At 40.5% G+C, this 18,485-nt stretch overlaps 1 protein-coding gene across 1 annotated transcript in view; it reads right to left on the bottom strand.

Moving 5' to 3' along the window:
- Positions 1 to 154: 154 nt before the first annotated feature.
- The window catches only part of LOC103037005 (alanine aminotransferase 1), a 44,986-nt gene continuing 26,655 nt past the window's right edge, over positions 155 to 18,485 (bottom strand). Inside the window, exons 4-11 of the mRNA XM_007255631.4 lie at positions 6,391 to 6,524; positions 5,911 to 6,154; positions 5,733 to 5,812; positions 4,967 to 5,103; positions 4,072 to 4,246; positions 3,837 to 3,992; positions 2,691 to 2,824; positions 155 to 631 (exon numbers count right to left, since the gene is read on the bottom strand). Of these exons, the coding sequence (XP_007255693.2) occupies positions 544 to 631; positions 2,691 to 2,824; positions 3,837 to 3,992; positions 4,072 to 4,246; positions 4,967 to 5,103; positions 5,733 to 5,812; positions 5,911 to 6,154; positions 6,391 to 6,524 (1,148 nt within the window). The 3' untranslated portion in view covers positions 155 to 543. The remainder of the gene's footprint in view (positions 632 to 2,690; positions 2,825 to 3,836; positions 3,993 to 4,071; positions 4,247 to 4,966; positions 5,104 to 5,732; positions 5,813 to 5,910; positions 6,155 to 6,390; positions 6,525 to 18,485) is intronic.

Below are 18,485 nucleotides of genomic sequence, written 5' to 3'. Positions count from 1 at the left end.
CATCTTACATAAAATGCAATGTTTAGTCATTTGTTGCATGCAAGACACATGACTGCTCTTAAGCATCTTCTTGTATTAGATGTATTAGAATGAAAATGTAATTAGATTTAATTTAACTCCACCCACCGAAGAGTAAAAGAATAAGGAGACAAAATTAGAACTATTTTTTATTCTTTTTTGTGTACCACTACATTTTGTGCATATGCAATTTTCTTTGATTGAAGATCAAGTATAAAGAATACATAAACAAAATATTGGCCATTCTTTCTAACTGTACTGGCTACAATAACAACTTAATAAAAGCAAAAAAGGTGCTTAATTTGAGATAAAGAATTAGTGGGGGAAGATTGTTCTTAATTTGGATTACATCCTAAATTTGTAACTACTAATCATGTATTCAGAGAAAATGGGTGAAGACATTGTTTCCACAGTTTTTATTCTAAGCAGAAATTAACTGTAAATAAACTACAGATTTATCAAAAATACATTCTTTGTTAAATTCACACAAAGTGCAGTTAATTTTAACTTTCTGCATTTCTCTGTTTATAATTTACTAAGAAAACGACAGTGAAAGGCTTGAAGATGGCAGAGAACCTCTTCCAGAGCATCAGGTGGCATCAGCACACACAGCCTGAAATTAATCACACACAGCATGAAAATAACCACACACACACACACACACACACACACACACACACACACACACACACACACACACACACACACACACACAATACCCTGGGTTCTAAGGGCTCAAATAGGATACTATTTAAGCTACTGTAGGTGCCCCAATACTCTTATTCAAATAAAGTAAATCATTTTGAACCAATGTACTGTAATAATTTTAAATACAGTGACAAGAAAAAGTATGGGAACCCTTTGGAATGTCATGTTTTTCTGAACAATTTGTCATAAAATGTGATATAATCTTTATCCAAGTCAAGGATATTGACAAATATAATGTAACTAAAATAATAACACACAAAAAAGATCATTCATGTCTTCATTAAGAACAACCATAAAACTCTCATAGTGCTAGTAGAAAAAGTATGTGAACCAATATTAATTTCCTCAAAAAAAAAAACTAATTAAAGTCAAGTGTTAACATAGTGTTAACATACCTACAGTTGCTAGTTTGGAGGTGTGGTCTGGAGCTACTGTGACTGATAAAAAAAACAATCAAGCTTTTGAGTTTGTTCAAGAAGGATACACATATGCAAGCCAAGGTAAGATCACATTTCATGAAACATTTATGCAGAAAACCAAAGAAATTCCAAAGGGTTCACATACCCTTCAGGTGTGTACAGTTAGACCCATAAATATTTTGCCAGTGACACATTCTTCACTGGATTTAAGACATGAGATGAAACTGTATAAAAAGTGCAGACTAGGTTTAATTCAAGGGTTAAACAAAGATATTTTATGAAGCTTTTAAGAATTAGAACCATTTTTCTACAAACACTACCCATTTTTAGTGTGGTTAAAAGTAACTTTTAATAATTTATTATGATTTCCCATGCCTTTACTGCAGTTGTTTCTAGGTCTTTAGACCTTTAGGATTGTCTAAAGCAAGTGAAATGCTGCTTGATTGGGTTGATATCTGGTTATTGACTTAACCACTGCAGAATATTCCACTTCTTTGCCTTAGAAAAGTCTTGGGTTGCTTTTGTTGTTTTGGATTACTGTCCATCTGTTTTGTTTAACACTGTCCAATCAACCTTGTCGTATTTGGTTGAATCAAAGGAAAAAGTAAATCCCTGCAAACACTACAGAATTCATCCTTCTGCTTCTGTCTTTTGTCACATCATTAATAAACTCAGTTACATCGGAAGCCATGCACGCCTATACCACCACCATGTTTAACAGAAGATGTACTTTGTGTCGATCCATTCCAAGCCTTCTCCATCCTTTCTTATTTATTCTGTCCAAAGAACACTCTTCCAGAACTGGGCTGGCTTCTTTAGATGTTTTTTGGTAAAGTCTAATCTGGCCTTCCTATTGATGATTTGTGCCTTGTGGTGAACCCTCCGTATTTGCTCTGATGAAGTTTTCTCTTTATAGTAAACTGAGATACAGATATACCTACTTCCTGGAGAGTTGTGAAGGGTTTATTTTGTCCCCATTGAAAAGGTTCTGTGATCATTCCCCACTGTTATCTTCTGTTGATATGCAGGTCTTTTTAACTTGTTGAGTTCACAACTTCGCTATTTTTTGCCAGGACGTAACAAACTCCTAACATCTCCACCATCTCTCTGACACATTTCTCCTTTTTTCAGGCTAATGATGGTCTATTCCTTTAACTGCATGTTGTGGGTTCACACCTACAGCATCCAAATGCAAACAGCTGGAATTAACTTCAGACCTTTCACCTGCTTAACTGATGATAAATTAATGAGGGAACAGCCCATGCAGTACATATAGTAAGATTTGGAAATAATTTATCCAATTACTTTTGAGCCCCTGAAATGAGGATGTTTTGTAGAAAAAAGGTTGTAATTCCTAAACACATCATAGGCTGTTTTTTTTCAACACTTCAATTGCATCTTATTTGTTTATTTTAAATCCAGTGTGGTGTCATGCTGAGCCTAAATGAATAAGATTGTGTCATTGTCCAAATATTTATAGGCCTAAGTGTATATATTTAAAAAAATGTATTGCATATTTTTAATGTTGTATATAATTTATATTACCTTAAATGCCAGCAGCTTCCTGGAGGAGAGTTATGAGTCACTGCTTCACCCACACACCTGTTTACACCAACACACACACCTTCCTCTTGCAAAAGCCTCTCACAGTACCACAGCCCTGCCTCCACGCCAAGGCCCTGGAGCAGAGATGAAAACTTATTTGAGGTGAGAGGTCATGTAATACATAGCTTCTACCTTATACATTGTGATTGTGTGAGTGTGATTGTCATTAATGTACTTATGCTCGACCATTACACATCTTTTCAGATGTCCTATCTCAGGGCAGGCATATGAGAACAAATTCACTGTTTTTTACCTACACTTGTCTATTTGTTATGTTATTGTTATCTCTCCTTAAGGCCTCTGCAAACTTTCCACAGAGATAACCCACCTTCGCAAGCCTGTCACCTGGATGCCTCAGGGCAGTTCCCAAAACTTTAATCCACAATCCTACTTACCTACAATTGTCAATGTGTTGTTTTCTATCCCTAGTTCTACACATACAGATATACAGACCCGGACTCATCTGTTTATTGTTTTTAATTCCTTTACACTTTCAACAAATTATGCGAACCACTTGAAACACACCTGGAACCACTACATAACCAACTGGTACACAATGGAAATTTCCTAGCAATATCGTAACAGCTAACCTTTCCCATAGCAACCACCAAGCAAAATCTTAGCAAGAATCTGTTAGCAAAACCACCAAGCAACATCTTAGTGACCAACTAGTAACCCCTTAGCAGCCACCTGGTAACCACTTAACAATATCAAACCAACCACTTAGAATACCATAGTAACCACCAAGCAAAACAAAAGCAACCAGCTAGCAAAATAATCTTACAAAATAATAGCAACCACCATAATAGCAATATCACAGCAAAAACCTATCAAGTAAAATTAGTGACCACTTTAGTTGTAAAACCATTTTAAATTTCCTTCAAGAAATGCACTTTTTGAGTTTTATTTTTTATCTTTTTTAATCTTTATTATATTTAATCTATTTATATTTATATTTATAGGTTCATGTGCCCAGACAGTAAAAGCATTTCTCTAATAGTTATCCTGTTTATGACTACTTAAATGACAAATAAGCATGTATCACAAATAATCTTGAACTTAAAAGCTTTTTGTGTACACGTGTACCTGTGCATAGGTCAGTGCTGCTGGTGAAAATTTTAGGTGTGGGTAGATAAAAATTCCACTCTGTACTGGAGGACAGTGGAAATCAGGCAGACTGTTAAAGAATTCAGTGCTTCTGTGCACGTTACACTTCAGTGTGTTTAGTCTTGATTCCATTTCCTGCAACACACACATAAATGCACACATGTATATAAAATAATTTAACATTACACTGAACATAGTTTAAGTGTTTGAGTACCTGTTTGTATAGAAAGTAAGATTGATTTCCAGGTCTCGGTGGATCAGCCATGACATCAAGGGCAATTTGACCAGTAATAGGAGTGCTTATATCCCCACAGAGCAAAGCTTCAGCAAATAACATCACACTTTCGTCCACATTGACCAACTCCATGTATCCAGCCCTCAGACCACACCTAAATTACACACACACACAAATATGTCAGACAACGCACATTTACCACCCACTGTGTAACGTGTAATTATGGAAGAAGGCATTGCTTTACTGATTGTTTCCACAATTCTTTTGTTTCTGGAGATATACATGTCCTTATAAAAATAATAACTGTTCAGTATTCAGTATATGGGACATAGACTCAATGAGTCTGAGTTTGATGTAAGCAGAGTGCAGAGTGGGACACCAGATGGAGAAGTTAAGTCGTGCTAGTAAAACCTTAAAGGTCCATTCAGGATTATATTTTCAGTAGCAAATGATAAAAATATTAGTATCTATTATCAGATATCAGGAAAAATGGACGATTAATGCACTGTCATCTCTTGTCAGCAAAGCCAAGTAAATGTCAATAAAGTAAAAAGTCAATAAGAAATTATAACTGGAACTGTGCAGTGTGTAATGGATATCTGGGTAGTGCTGTCTTTGACTCAGGTTTAAAAACACAACACCGACAGGGACAGAAGCCGTAAGTGAAATTTCATATACATTTTTAATCAGATCACTAAAAACCTGCCTCATGTTGGCCATTTTAACACATCCAAAGCTCTTATTAGAACATTTTAAAACCCAAAAACACAGTAAAATCACACACACACACTATTTACATTTGGTCAGTCTCCACCCATGCATCGCTATATATACACAGCCAAACGTTCAAACCAGGGAATGTAAGAAGACTTACTCTCCCATGATACCATTGGAGAGGGAGTGGACCGAGGCCAGTTGCACAGTGTTTGAGTAGGGAGGGCCCATCTCAGCAAGGACCTTCTTATAGGACACAAACTCACTGCCCAATCCAAAAACAGTGTCTTGGTATACCTAGCACAAACAGAGAAATGAGGAAAAAGAAGAGAAAATTCAGTGGTGTGGCAAATAATGCATTTAATTCTAAATAGTGTCTTTAACTTGGACTGTGCAGTTATAAAATATTGTTCATATTTTAAGGAACAACCTACCAGCAGCTGAACATTAGGTATTTGTATTAATGTGGCACAATGACATCAATAAACAACAATGTAATTTCCATCTACAAGCTAATACTAGGTGCCTGTTACACAGTACCTAGGGTAAAACTGATTTTGCTAAGTGTTTGCTATAGCATTTAACATGGTTGCTATGGTGTTGCAAGATGCTTATTTTGGTATTCCAGGTGGTTGCTGTTGGGTTGCAAGGTATTTAATTAGTGGCTGCTGTAATCTTAGTAGGTCATTGCTATAATGTTGCTAGATGGTTGATATGGTATTTGTGGTATTTGGTATGGTGTTAACAGATGGTTGCAATGGAGATGTTTGGTGGTTGCTTGGCATTAGCTATGGTCTGCTATGGTTTTGCCTGGTAGTTTCTAGGCTGTTGCTATGGTGTTGCTAGGTGATTGGAATGGTTTTGCTAGCTTGCATTATTATGTTATTAGCATTAGTCTCTAATAAAATAAAAAAAGTCCTTCTCACCTCATCAACCAATAAAAACAGATTGTTCTGCGCAGCAAAGCGAATCACATCCTTAATGGACTCTCTGCTCTGGACATGACCTTTCCAAAAGTTCAGGACAAAGGCTTAGATTCAGTCAGGTTTACACTCAAATTCTCTTTCAGTGTTTCTTTTTATAGCTATGATAAAATGTGGGTACCTGTGGGGTTACTGGGGTTGCTAATGTAAATAGCTCGTGGGCAGCAGTGATCTTTAGAGGCCTGTATGGCTCTGTGAAGCTCCTCCCTCTCTATACTCCACCCTGCCTCTTCTCTTAGACAGTAAAACAAAGGCAGGGAGCCCACCCTCTCCAGCACGTGGGGTAAGGCATTTGGAAGCGGCACAGGAACCATTACTCCAGTCTGGAAGGAACCCCCACTCTGGGCCAGCAGCTTTAGGACCACCTTGGATAAAGAGAAAATAAAGGTTACAGTGAGGTATTATAATAAAAAAATATTTCATTTCTAATCCCACCTGTTACATTTAGACAAAATGAAACAATTACTTTATACTTCTGTTAACAATGTTTAAAAATAGTTATATAATAGAATTTACGATTTCATTACAGTTTAATGAAAAATGTTTATTGTTACCATGCTTCAGCTGGTTCGTGCCTGACTCTCATATTTTATTAACGTACGGTTATAGCTCTCAGGGAGCCAGAAGTGATGAAGATGTGCGCTGGATTGGACGACAGACCTCCATCCCGTGCAGAAATATACTTGGCCACAGTGCGTTGCACATATGCCATTCCACTTGATTCTGCATACGCACCTAAACGTTAAAGAGCACCTTTAACAAGAAGCATTCAGCCATCTAAATAAACATTCACATCAGAAATCACCTTAAGTATTCCAATTTTTATTTGCATGTTTTTTTTTTCTAACTAGACAAAAGTAAAATTTCACTGTGCAAATTAATCAGCTAGTTAACTTAAAACCCTACATTACACAATCAATTTTTTTTTCGTCATTTCATGTAGCGATACAGCCAATAATAACTACACAGCAATATCAGAATTTATCTTTAAGTTACATAGGTTAAATTTTTGGATGATGGATTGTACAGTGCTCCTTGTTATGCTCAAAGCTTGGGATATGTTTTTATAACCTAACCCTGCTTTAAACCTCTCCATGAATTTATCTCTGACCTGTCTGGTGAGTTCCTTGGTCTTCATGATGCTGTTTGTTCACTAGTGCATTCTAACAATCCACTGAGGACTTCATAAAACAGGTGGATTTATACTGAGACTATATTATATTCCTAAATTACACTGAGACTGATTGCACTGGATTTTATGAAGGGGTTTCAGACTAAAGGGTACTAAATACTTTTTTTCACATTTTACAGATTTTTATTTAATTAAAAAAACATGTAGGGTTGGGCGGTATGATGGTATTTAAATATGGTGACGGTATTGTAAAATGGTGTCGGTATATTAACCACGTGACTTAACGTGCCAAATCTGTACTTTGAAAAATGGGACATTTAAAACATTCTGTTCATCCACAATGAAAGAGCAGTCGAAGGGGTATGCAGTTGGAGCTCACTGATTGGTTATTTGGTGGGGATTCTCACTAAGGAGATCACACAGCAAAAACTCAACAGGTTTCACTTATTTTCATCAAAATTATCAGATTTATCAGTTTATCCTGCCTTAACATGCGGATGAGCTCTCCACACCCGATTAAAATTCACACTGTCTGTCTGGCTTAAAATAGTTAGATACAGCTATTAAATTAATAAATCAACATTAATTGAAAATACCAGTGAGAGGTTCTGTATGCTAAATAACAAAGAAGGCAGCAACAAGCTAGAAGCTAGTAAGCTAATAACAACATTTAATAAAAACAGAAAAATAGATATGAAATAGGAAAATAACCAACTAAACTAAGCTCAAAACGCTAAAAGAAATGTCATCTAACAAATTCTAAAAGATCAAAACAAAATAGTGAAACCACAGGAACAAAAATTAACAAATAACAAAAGAAAAACAAAGAAATTAACAAAAAAAAAAAAAAACAATTTAAGAGCCACTAAAGTTAAGAGCCACTAATGTCAAAGCAGCAGCTTAACAGACAGAATATGAAGCTTTACCAGCGCTAAAGCGAGTAAAGGTGTGTCCCCCTTTAAACAGTTTCAACATGTATTTGTATCAGGCTACAAACAGGACTGCTTTATGAATTCATGCAAGGCAACTATGTTTTAGTCATGCTTAAATTGCCATTACTTACCCTTTATCAGTTTTAAAATCTGTTGTTTGACTTATGATGACGTATGATTGCTTTTTAAAACTTGTTAAACCACAGCATAGAGACTACAAATTTAAACTTCTATGCAGTCTTTCAACACACCTTTAACCTTATCTAAAATGCTATGATGTAGCCTAAAATGTTATCCTAACTTTACTAACATTACCTCCTTCACCTTAAAGTCCCTGTGTTATCCTAACATTACTAACGTTACCACCATCACCTCAAAGTCTCAGTGTTATCCTAATGTTACCTCCATCACCTCAAAGTCCCTGTGATACCCTAACGTTAGTGACGTTAACTCAACTAGAGTGAACGCTGGCGCGACTTGCTGCCACTACTCGCCGGGAATTTTAATTTTTTTTTAAGCTGTCCTATGGTCTATGGTCTTGCGACCTAGGACAAAAGAATGATGCACTCGATCTTGATCTAATCTGGCAGATTTTACATCTGTTTTTGAAAATTAGTCTACACTTCTGTGTAGATATACGGACAGCTTCTGAGCCTTACCTGCCTTTGCGCACCTGATCAAGCTACCAAGAGTCCTCGATCACAATGTTGTGCTTCTGTGGCTTCTCCTGGCATTTGTTCACCAACCTGCGACGGGCTTGCTTCAGTACTCCACTGCTGAACTCCTCCGGCTCTGGTACCAACTGTCTGATCCTCCGTCGGCTGCACTACTCCTCCATTTGGATGCAGCTTTTCTGCCCCGCCGGAGATACATCCACTGCGGATCTTGCCACAACTTCCAAGAGGACTCATTGAAAGCAATAAATCCATCTGGTCCACTTCTTGCTGTCCACCTCGCAACTCCAGCTGGGCTGTTGACCACAGTGTGCTAGCCTGCTTAGTCCGGTCAGCTAACACCCCCGGCAAACCAGATAACTCCACTGTCAACTTCGGTCTTCTCAACATTCGCTCACTCACGAGCAAGGGACATCTCATCCAGGATCTCCTCATCGACCGTAAGCTTGACTTTCTCTGTTTAACTGCGACCTGGTAACAACCCAATGACTTTGTACAACTCAATGAATGCACTCCTCTGGGGTTTGTTTACATCTGCCAACCTTCGCGATAATTCACAGCGAGAAGTGTAAAGTCTCGCCGGTGTCTGTTCCTACCTTCTCTTCCTTTGAATCAACAGTGTGTAAATTGTCTGGACTTATACCCATTATCATTACAACTGTTTATCGTCCCCCAAAACAAAACAACCACTTTCTTAATGACTTTGCTGCTCTGCTTACTCATCTCTCCACCCTCTTACCAAATAATATAGTGCTGGGAGATTTCAATATTTATATAAACAATATCAATAACCCTCTTACCAAAGACTTTACATCTTGTCTTGACAGTTTTGGATTCCAGCAGCACACAGATGTCCCCACTCACGCTAAAGGTCACATTTTGGACACATTTGCTGCTCTGGTGTCTCACCTTCTTACCTTACAACAGATTATCTCCCTATAACTGACCATTTCCTCCTCTCATTCTCTATTAGTCTCCCTCTCTCCATCTCTAAGCCCTCCCGTTTCATTTCTTTCTACAACATTAAGAACATTAATTTACATTCTCTTTCCTCATCTATTCACCACCTCACAAACACTCACAACTCAACTACCCTTGAAGAGCTGGTATAACACTATAATACTGGACTCCACCACATACTCAACTCCCTTGCTCCGCTAAAAAACAGGTCTGTTTCCTTTTCTCATTCTGCCCCCTGGTTCACGCCTGAACTTCGGCTCATGAAAGCCAAAGGACGGCAACTTGAGCGGCTCTGTAAGAAAACTGGTCTAACTATTCACAAGGACATTTACAAAAACCATATGCTACACTATAAGGACTGCATAACCGCATCCAAATCCAACTACTACACTAGTCCAATCTGTTCCAACGAAGGTAACAAGTCACTATTTTCATTATAATATCACCCAAGCCCCAGACTCTCTGCCATCTCACCTCGGCTCAACTGCTTTCTGTAACTCCCTCATGTCATTTTTCAATGAAAAAATTCTGAACATCCATAAACATCTCACTTCACAACCTACGCTTGGTATATCTCCTGAACTTCAGCTTCCCTCAAATTCGGAAATTTCAGATCTCATCCGCAAATCTAAACCATCCACCTGTCAGCTAGACCCTACAGGCCTGGTCAAAGCCTGCTTCCCTTCCTTGCTCCCTCTAATTTCCCCCATTATCCATTCTTCTCTCTCCACTGGAACTGTTCCTGCATCATTTCAAACTGCCGCAATAACCCCAATCTTAAAAAATCTGGTGCTGACCCCACAAATTTTAATAACCTACGGCCAATTTCTAATCTACCCTTTCTCTCAAAAATGCTTGAGAAAACAGTAGCAACTCAACTACATACTTATCTGTCTTGCAACAACCTGTATGAACAGTTCCAATCTGGATTTCGTTCTCTCCACAGTACAGAAACCGCGCTCATAAAAATTACTAATGACCTCCTCATGGCAGCTGATTCTGGTTTACTCTCCATCCTCATCCTTCTTGACCTTAGTGCAGCATTTGACACCATCTGTCACATCACACTACTGAAGGCAGAGCCTTCAGCTGCTCTGTTCCCCAACTATGGAACTCTTTACCACTTCATATCAGACAAATTAACTCACTCTCACAATTCAAATCCACACTCAAAACTCAAAAAGCATTTTCCCTGTTTTTTTAAAGTTGTGTATTTTGTATGGTTTATTTGATGCTTATTTTGCACTTTGTAAGGTGTCCTTGAGTGACAGAAAGGCGCCTGAAATAAAATGTATTATTATTATTATTATTATTATTATTATTATTATTATTATTATTGTTATTATTATTATTATTATTATTATTATTATTATTATTATTATTATTATTATTATTAACGTTAACTCCATCACCTCAAAGTCCCTGTGATATAATAACTTTACCTCTATCACCTCAAAATCCCTGTGTTATCCTAACGTTACCTCCATCACCTCAAAGTCCCTGTGTTATCCTAATGTTACCTCCATCACCTCAAAGTCTAACCTCTAGTAGCTATCTAGCTTTGCCTGCTAGCCCCCTGTAGCTGTCTAGCTTTGCCTGCTAGCCCCTGTAGCTTTCTAGCTCAGCCTGCCAGCCCCTGTAGCTTTTTAGCTCAGCCTGCTAGCACATTTTACTTCCTAGCATGCATAGCCAATATTATAACCGCTGTTGAATAACGACCTCACAGAAAGAATGCGCTTGGAGCAGATGTAAGCTATTCAGCTGTAGCAGTTTATTGACAAAAAAAACAAAAAGTAAAATACACTATATACACTGTAACTCGGAGTAGGCAGAGGTAAGTGGATTATGCAACCACTAGTTAAGACTAAAAGGGAAAAAAAAGATAACCCAGTCCTTAATAGAGTTCTTAAGCTTTTAACTCCAGCGAACATGTTCGTCCCACAGAACTCAATCTACCTCTCCTTTTCATAATGCTCACCCTATACCCCTTAAATACCCCCCGGGCTAAACCAAAAGGAGTACATGGGTGAGACAGCTATCAACAATTACACATATAACAAATATACACATAACTGGTTATTTCCATTCATACAACAAACTAGGACTAATAGGACAGGTAAGTATAATACACACACACATATATATATAAATAAACATTATATAAACAATTTTACTTTTTCCCCCACAGGTAATCTGGAACCCCCCGGCACCAAAGTTTTCTTCCCACCCCATTAAGGTTATAAAAGCTGGGGGCCCCGCGCGCTGCCACTCCCTAAGGAAGCCGGTAAGTAGCAGGGGTAACCTGCATAACTGAATATTAAAAATTGTCTTTAAGGATGGTTGGTGATTGGTGTGGGGACCCACCATATCACAAGTTAATACACAGTTTACATTTTGTTTGATCCTGCCTTAAACCTGTGCTTTAAACTACACCCTTTTAGCAGTCTAAAGTCTTTCAGCAATCTTTTAGCAATCTAAAGTCTCATAACAGCCCTACTGAACATGCAGTTTCTGTCTTTAAGGGGTTGACTGACCTACAGACTCAGCAAGCCAAGGCCCTATGCAGTAAATATGGTAACATTTTTGCTAAAAGTGAAGGAGATTTGGGTTGCACATCATTGATTTCTCATGAAATCCCATTGCTGGATGAGGTCCCTGTGCGCCAACCCTATCGGCGTATTCCCCCCTCCCAATATAGTACAGTGAAGGCTCACATTTAACAGCTCTTGGATAGTCGTGTGATTCGAGAAAGCACCTTCTCCGATTGTATTGGTGACGAAGAAGGATGGAAGCCTTTGGCTCTGTGGATTTTCGGCAGCTTAATGTAAAGACCCGACATGACACCTACCCTCTTCCAGGAATAGAGGAGTCCCTTGATGCCCTGTGTGGAGCAAAATGGTTTTCTACCCTTGATCTGGCTAGAGGATACAATCATGTGCCAGTAGCAGAAAAAGACAAGTCTAAGACAGCATTCTGCACTTCATTTGGACTGTTCGAATTAAATCGTATGCTGTTTGGACTTTGCAATGCCCCAGGTACATTCCAGTGCCTCATGGAGCGCATGTTTGGCAACTGCCACTAACAATCTGTACTCTTATACCTGGATGATGTCATTATGTTCTCACATACAGTTGAAAAACACCTAGAACGGCTGGAAGAGGTGTTTTCACGACTCCAGAAGCAAGATCTAAAGGTCAAATTTTCCAAATGTCGGTTCTATCAACATTAAGTAAGCTACCTGGGCCATGTGATCTCAGCTGAGGGGGTGGCAACTGATCCAGCCAAGATTGAAGTTGTCAAGGAGTGGAAGTGCTCTAGTCATCTGGCTGAACTTTGTTCCTTCCTAGGCTTTGCAAGCTACTATTGGCTGCACCTCTGCACCATTTGGTAGGGAGACTCAGTGGAACCAGGTGGAAAGGGAAGACTCTCAAAGCTTCATTTGAAGCATTCTGAGATGCAGAATGTGAGCTAGCATTCCAATCTTTGAAAGATAGACTTACCTCCACTCCAGTCTTGACATATGCTGATTTTAACAAACCTTTTATTGTAGAAGTGGATGCCAGCCATGGGGGACTTGGAGCTGTCCACTCTCAGGAACAGGAAGTGAAGGTGTGCCCTATTGCTTTTGCTAGTTGAGGGTTAAGGCCTGTGCATGAAGAACTAAATGCACACGGGAGCCAATGCAGGCAAGTTGTGGCATTTCCAGGGCGTTTTTCCAGCAATCTAGGGGTGCTACAGAGAGCCGCACGTGTAGTTGGGCTAGTCTGGAAGTTCCATAGTGAGGGGCTGATCTGACAGTGGGACCGACTGGTCGAGCGTGAGGACGTGCTGTACCACCTTGCATATCCTTCAGGGAGGGGATCAGAGTATTTCCAGCAGTGTTGGGAGTAACGTTACTAACGCCGTTACTTTTTTTCAGTAACGAGTAATCTAACTAATTACTATGACTGTAACTATAACGCCGTTACCATTTCCGACACCCCGTTACTGCACGTTACTTTAGCAGCTCTATGAACTTTTTTTTTTTTACTTCGCTTTGCCCTGGTTAACCCCTCCTCTGTCCGGTGAACTTGAGCTTCTGGCCGCTGTGCCTGTGGTTTGGCGTGGTGAAGTGAGGCACAATTGTGACGATTTGCATGCTCTAATCAATTCAGTGATTGCCGTGGACAACCCAAGTTCCGAATTAAGGAAGTTAAGCTCTTTTTAGCTGCTCCGGTTTTTGTGGTGCTGCTGCTTTCTATTTTAGAGCTTAGATTCTCTGCCCGAATCCCACCTGACCTGAGGACCGACCCGAAATCAGGCTCCTATTTTTATTTTATATAAAGCTCTGGTGTGATAATCACAATGTTGCTAAGTAACCAATTATTATTGTTCACTAAAGCAAACGAAATAGCGAAAACTGAAAGTGAAAAACATTTGTGTTAACTGAATCTAATAAAAACGGTAATTAAAAGGAAAAACATAACTATCTCGAACTGTATTTTGTGTTTATAAAACCAACTAAAACGAACTGAAATTACTGATAGAATACCCTAATTTTTGTGTTTAATTTATTTATAAGCGCTGTTGTACAGCAGAGTTGTACAGCGGGAGTTGTTGTGCCGAGCGCGCGGCACCTCGTGGTACGTTTCTTCTGTAAAGCGCTCGCGCTAGCAAGCCCACCCTAAAATGAACAGAAAAAATAAAAACAAAATAAAATTAAACTATAATAAAAATGAAAAATGTAATCACGTAGCTCTGGGCGCACGTGAACGCCTCCGCGTTTGACTTGCAGCATTGTGTGTAGCTGTTCTTAAAAATCATTTAAATTAAATAATAGTTCTATGCTTCTATGTTACAGTGTTAATTAACATAATTCTGATTATATTTCGCTCATTCAATCAGCCCGAAAACAGACAGTTTATGGAGCGGATCGGGTCGGGCTCATAATGACAGTTTATGGTTCAGACTTGGGCAGAATGTGCACGGGCTCCTGGGTCGGATTTTTTGGGCACAATCTAAGCTCTATTCTCTTTTGGTGAAGCTGTTATATTAATACCATTTTAACGGGCATTAAATTGTTGTTTTTGTCCATTATTTTGTTTTATATATACATATTTCTTTTGAGTGTGGCTTGGTTTGTTAAATTTCATCCCCAGACACGTTTTTCCGCTTTTTTCAGTATTACAAGTTTTAGTAATTTTCTTTGGTTGTGTGGAGAATTTCGTTTTATTTTTTTGAAATTCGTTAGATTATATTTTGTCAACATTTTGGGTTTATTTTCGTTTGTTATTTTTTGTTATTTTTCTAATAATAATAGTAAATGCATAATTGATTTCCTTTTTTTGACGGGCGAATAATAAAAAGTAACGCGATAGTTACTTTTACTGGTAACTAATTACTTTTATAGTGGAGTAACTCCGTTAGTAACTCAGTTACTTTTTTGGAGAAGTAACGAGTAACTATAACTAATTACTTTTTCAAAGTAACGTGCCCAACACTGATTTCCAGCTCTTTCTGCCGCAATGTTTGCAGAAAGATGTTCTTCATAGTGTTCATGATGATCACGGCCACCAGGGCACAGAAAGAACCACAGCTGCCGTGGGACTGGTGTTTTTGGCCAAACATGGCCCAGGACGTAGAACGCTAGTGCCAACAGTGCCAGAGATGTACACTGGGAAAGACTGTTCAGCCCAAAGTGCGGGCATTCCAGGGGACTCCACAAGCCGCTCACCCAAATTAAATCCTGGCCATTGATTTTACCTTCTTAGAGCCTGCCAGTGATGGTAAGGAAAATGTGCTAATTCTAACAGACATTTTTACTAAGTATACTAAAGCTATTGCCACTAAAGACCAGAAAGCAAGTACAGTAGCATGGGCATTGGTACAACACTAGTTTCACCGTTTTGGCCCAGCGGTCCGCATTCACTCTGATCAAGGACAGAACTTTGAAAGCCTACTGATCAGACAACTTTGCAAAGTATACAGAATTCAGAAAAGTAGGACTACCTTGTATCGGCCCCAAGGGAATGGGCAGTGTAAAGTTTAACTGTACTTTGCATAACCTGCTGCAAACAGTGCCTGGGGATAAGAAGAGACATTGCCCGTGTCACCTCCCTCAACTGACTTTTGCGTAGAACACCACTCCTCATCAGACAACTGGACTCCCCACTTTCTGATGTTTGGCTGTCATCCAAGATTGCCAGTGGACTTCTTGTTGGGATCTGGAGAAGTCACAGCAAGCACAGAATCTCTTGAAAAATGGGTGCTGAAACATGAACAAAGTTCAGTTGGTCTATGGGAATGTGAGGCAGAGATCAAAGGAGCAGGTGCAGAGGTAGAATCGGAATCACAATGAGCAATTGACAAATGCTGGATTTAAACAAGACCAGTTAGACTATGTGAGAAACCATATGTCCCTGGGAGGAATACAATTTAGGACCATTGGAAACATGATATCCATCTTGTGGTGCAGAGGCCAGCAGGCACAAGGGTAGTGTATTCTGTGACACCAGCTTATGAAGAAGGACCGGTTCACCAGGTACAACAAGTCGAATTAAAGGCAGTCCCAGAACAACAGCTGGAACTGGAAGAAGAGACCCTTCTGGAGATTCTATAGTCCTCTGTCTCGGAGATAAGCCCTAGGAGATGCATGAGCCCTCCGAGCCCCACACCCCTGATGAAGCAGAGACCCTTCCTCTACAAGTTCTCTTACGACGTTCATGGAGGGCCACAGCAGTTCAGCATTCTAACCTTTACAGACTACCAAAAAACGCTGTGGCTAGTACTGATGAAGGGACTGGGCAACAGCAGCAGTAACTTTTTAGTGGTGCAGTTTGCCATCGTCAGGCCGCCGATTCATTTGGGGGGTGGATTGAAGCCCTGGTGTAGGTTTTTCCTTTTTGTTCGAGAGGATCTGTTTGTGTGAGTCAGGCAATTATGAAGTCAGCTGATCTGGCAAGTCAGGCATATCTATGGCCCCCCCAGGTCCTCAGAGCTAGACAAGGTGAGACTAAGCTGGGTCTGTGACTACTAGTTCCTTGAGTGTTCGTGGTTTTGAGGTACATGCCTACTGTTAAATCTCATTTTTTAAAATGTGTAAATTGTACCTAGCACTGCGTGGTTTTCCAGTGTGGGTTCTAGGAGGCAGAGTTGATTGGAGTACCCTGTTACAGCAGAGTTTATGTACCATGTATGAAGGTATTGTGTTCCTTTAATTTGAGTGTGCTAGATATTCTTGTTAGTTATGGGGATTTTTTTTTACTAGAAGGCCGCTAATTGTGTAGCTATGACTCAACACAAACAAACCACTTAATAAAGAGCAGGTATGTTCTGACATTGCATTGCATACATACCCTAGACATTTTGAATTAATTTATATTTTCAAATTGATTTAACAAAATTATCCTTTGTTTAAAACTTAAAACTCTTGTGTGGTGTTCCTCTTTTTATGTTGCGGGTGTGAACGAGCCCATGCCGTAACATAATTAGGGATCTTTGTTTGTTATTTTGAGGGGTAATCCTGGTCCGAAGTTTTGCACTCCTGTCGGGGGCATGCTTCGTGCAGTTTAATGCTGCGAGTTCAGCGTTAACCAGCCACCCTGAGGCCAGCAAGCCCTGGAAGAGACTAGGCTAGCTTATTCAGGACACCAGAGAACTAGATGGAGAACTTTCAACGGCGACCAACCGAGACTTCGACTGGATGTATGTGAAGTATTTGGGCTCCGTCTTTGAATGGGTGAGTAGAGATGTTTGTTTAGCCGGTGTTGTTTAGCGTTCGCTGCGGTAGCGGCTTTCCGCTTTATTTATAGCGCTCTGATCTTTTTTTTAGATCGATCCGCGTTTTTGTTTATTTTGTGTAGCTAATCTGGTGGAGTTTAGGTTACACATGCGAACGTATAGGCTTTTTAAACTCGTCTATTGCATTTTAGAGGCAAGTTTCGGGTTTACTACTGTGTGTTATGGTTTTGTGTACTTTTGCATTTCGCCTGCAGTTAAACAGTGGAAGTGTATTGTGGCGTGAGGAGGCGGGGGAACCGTGGGTCCGCCCCACGCCGGAACTCACAGCCATGTCTGTCCCAGCCGGAGTGCATTCAGGACTGATTAAGCAGCCGGCTGGGACAGGTATAAAACTCAGCCTCAGCTCACTGAAGGGAGGACTCTTGACTGGGGAGCTGAGGGCTGAGGCTGCACAGACTCTAAAAAGAAGACTAAAGTTCATTCTACAGACTCTAGAGCCCCATTGGGCCATAATTATGTTTTAAGTTGTTTTTGGGTGTGGTGGAGGGCGTTTAAAAGCCAAATAAAAGGTACGTTTTGAGTTCATTTGCTCCCCGTGTCTGTGTTATCTGTGTGCTTCCTCCTTCCGGGTCACAGTGGTCACGCCCCCTACCCCAGGGGCCTACCACAGTGGTGGAGAATGCGGGCACCGCCCCTTTTGGGCGGGGTCCAGTGACCTGGTTGGAAGGAAGCCGCGGAGTGGAGCACGGCACGGGGCTGTGGTGGATTCAAAGCGTGCCTTTGTTTGGCCGCCCGAAGCCACACCTCAGTTTTGTTTTGCCTTTTTTTTTTTTTTTTTTCGGAAAAATAAATAAATAATAATGCCTCGCGGGAGAAAAAAGGGGAGGCCCGCCCCCGGCTACTCACCGCCTCGCTGGTGCGACGCCGGGGAATTCCCCTTCGCCTCCTTACTCCTCAAGCCAGAGCCCGCCCCCAGCTACTCTCCACCGCTCTGCAGCGGTGACGCTGAGGATTTCCCCTTCTCCTCTATCCTGCCGGAGTGGCTCCGTCAGCGCTGGGAGGACGCCAGCGAGAGGCGGCTGCAGCAGCAGTGGACGCCTCGCCCCGAACTCGGCTGGTGCGAGTGGTGTCCGAGCCCCAGACACCGGGAGGCCGAGTGCGCTCACACCGGCCCGGACTTCTGCTGCTGCTGCGTCGGCCCGGAGGAGGAGGACGCTACACGGGCTACAGTCCGACTCCGCCCCGCCTCTCCCGCGAAACTCTTCGGCGGCCGAGTCGG

The sequence above is a fragment of the Astyanax mexicanus genome, chromosome 1 (assembly GCF_023375975.1).
Source record: "Astyanax mexicanus isolate ESR-SI-001 chromosome 1, AstMex3_surface, whole genome shotgun sequence".
In the NCBI taxonomy this organism is placed as follows: Eukaryota; Metazoa; Chordata; class Actinopteri; order Characiformes; family Acestrorhamphidae; genus Astyanax; species Astyanax mexicanus.
Note: the sequence above shows the minus strand (reverse complement) of the source record. Positions and strands in the feature narration are given on the sequence as shown.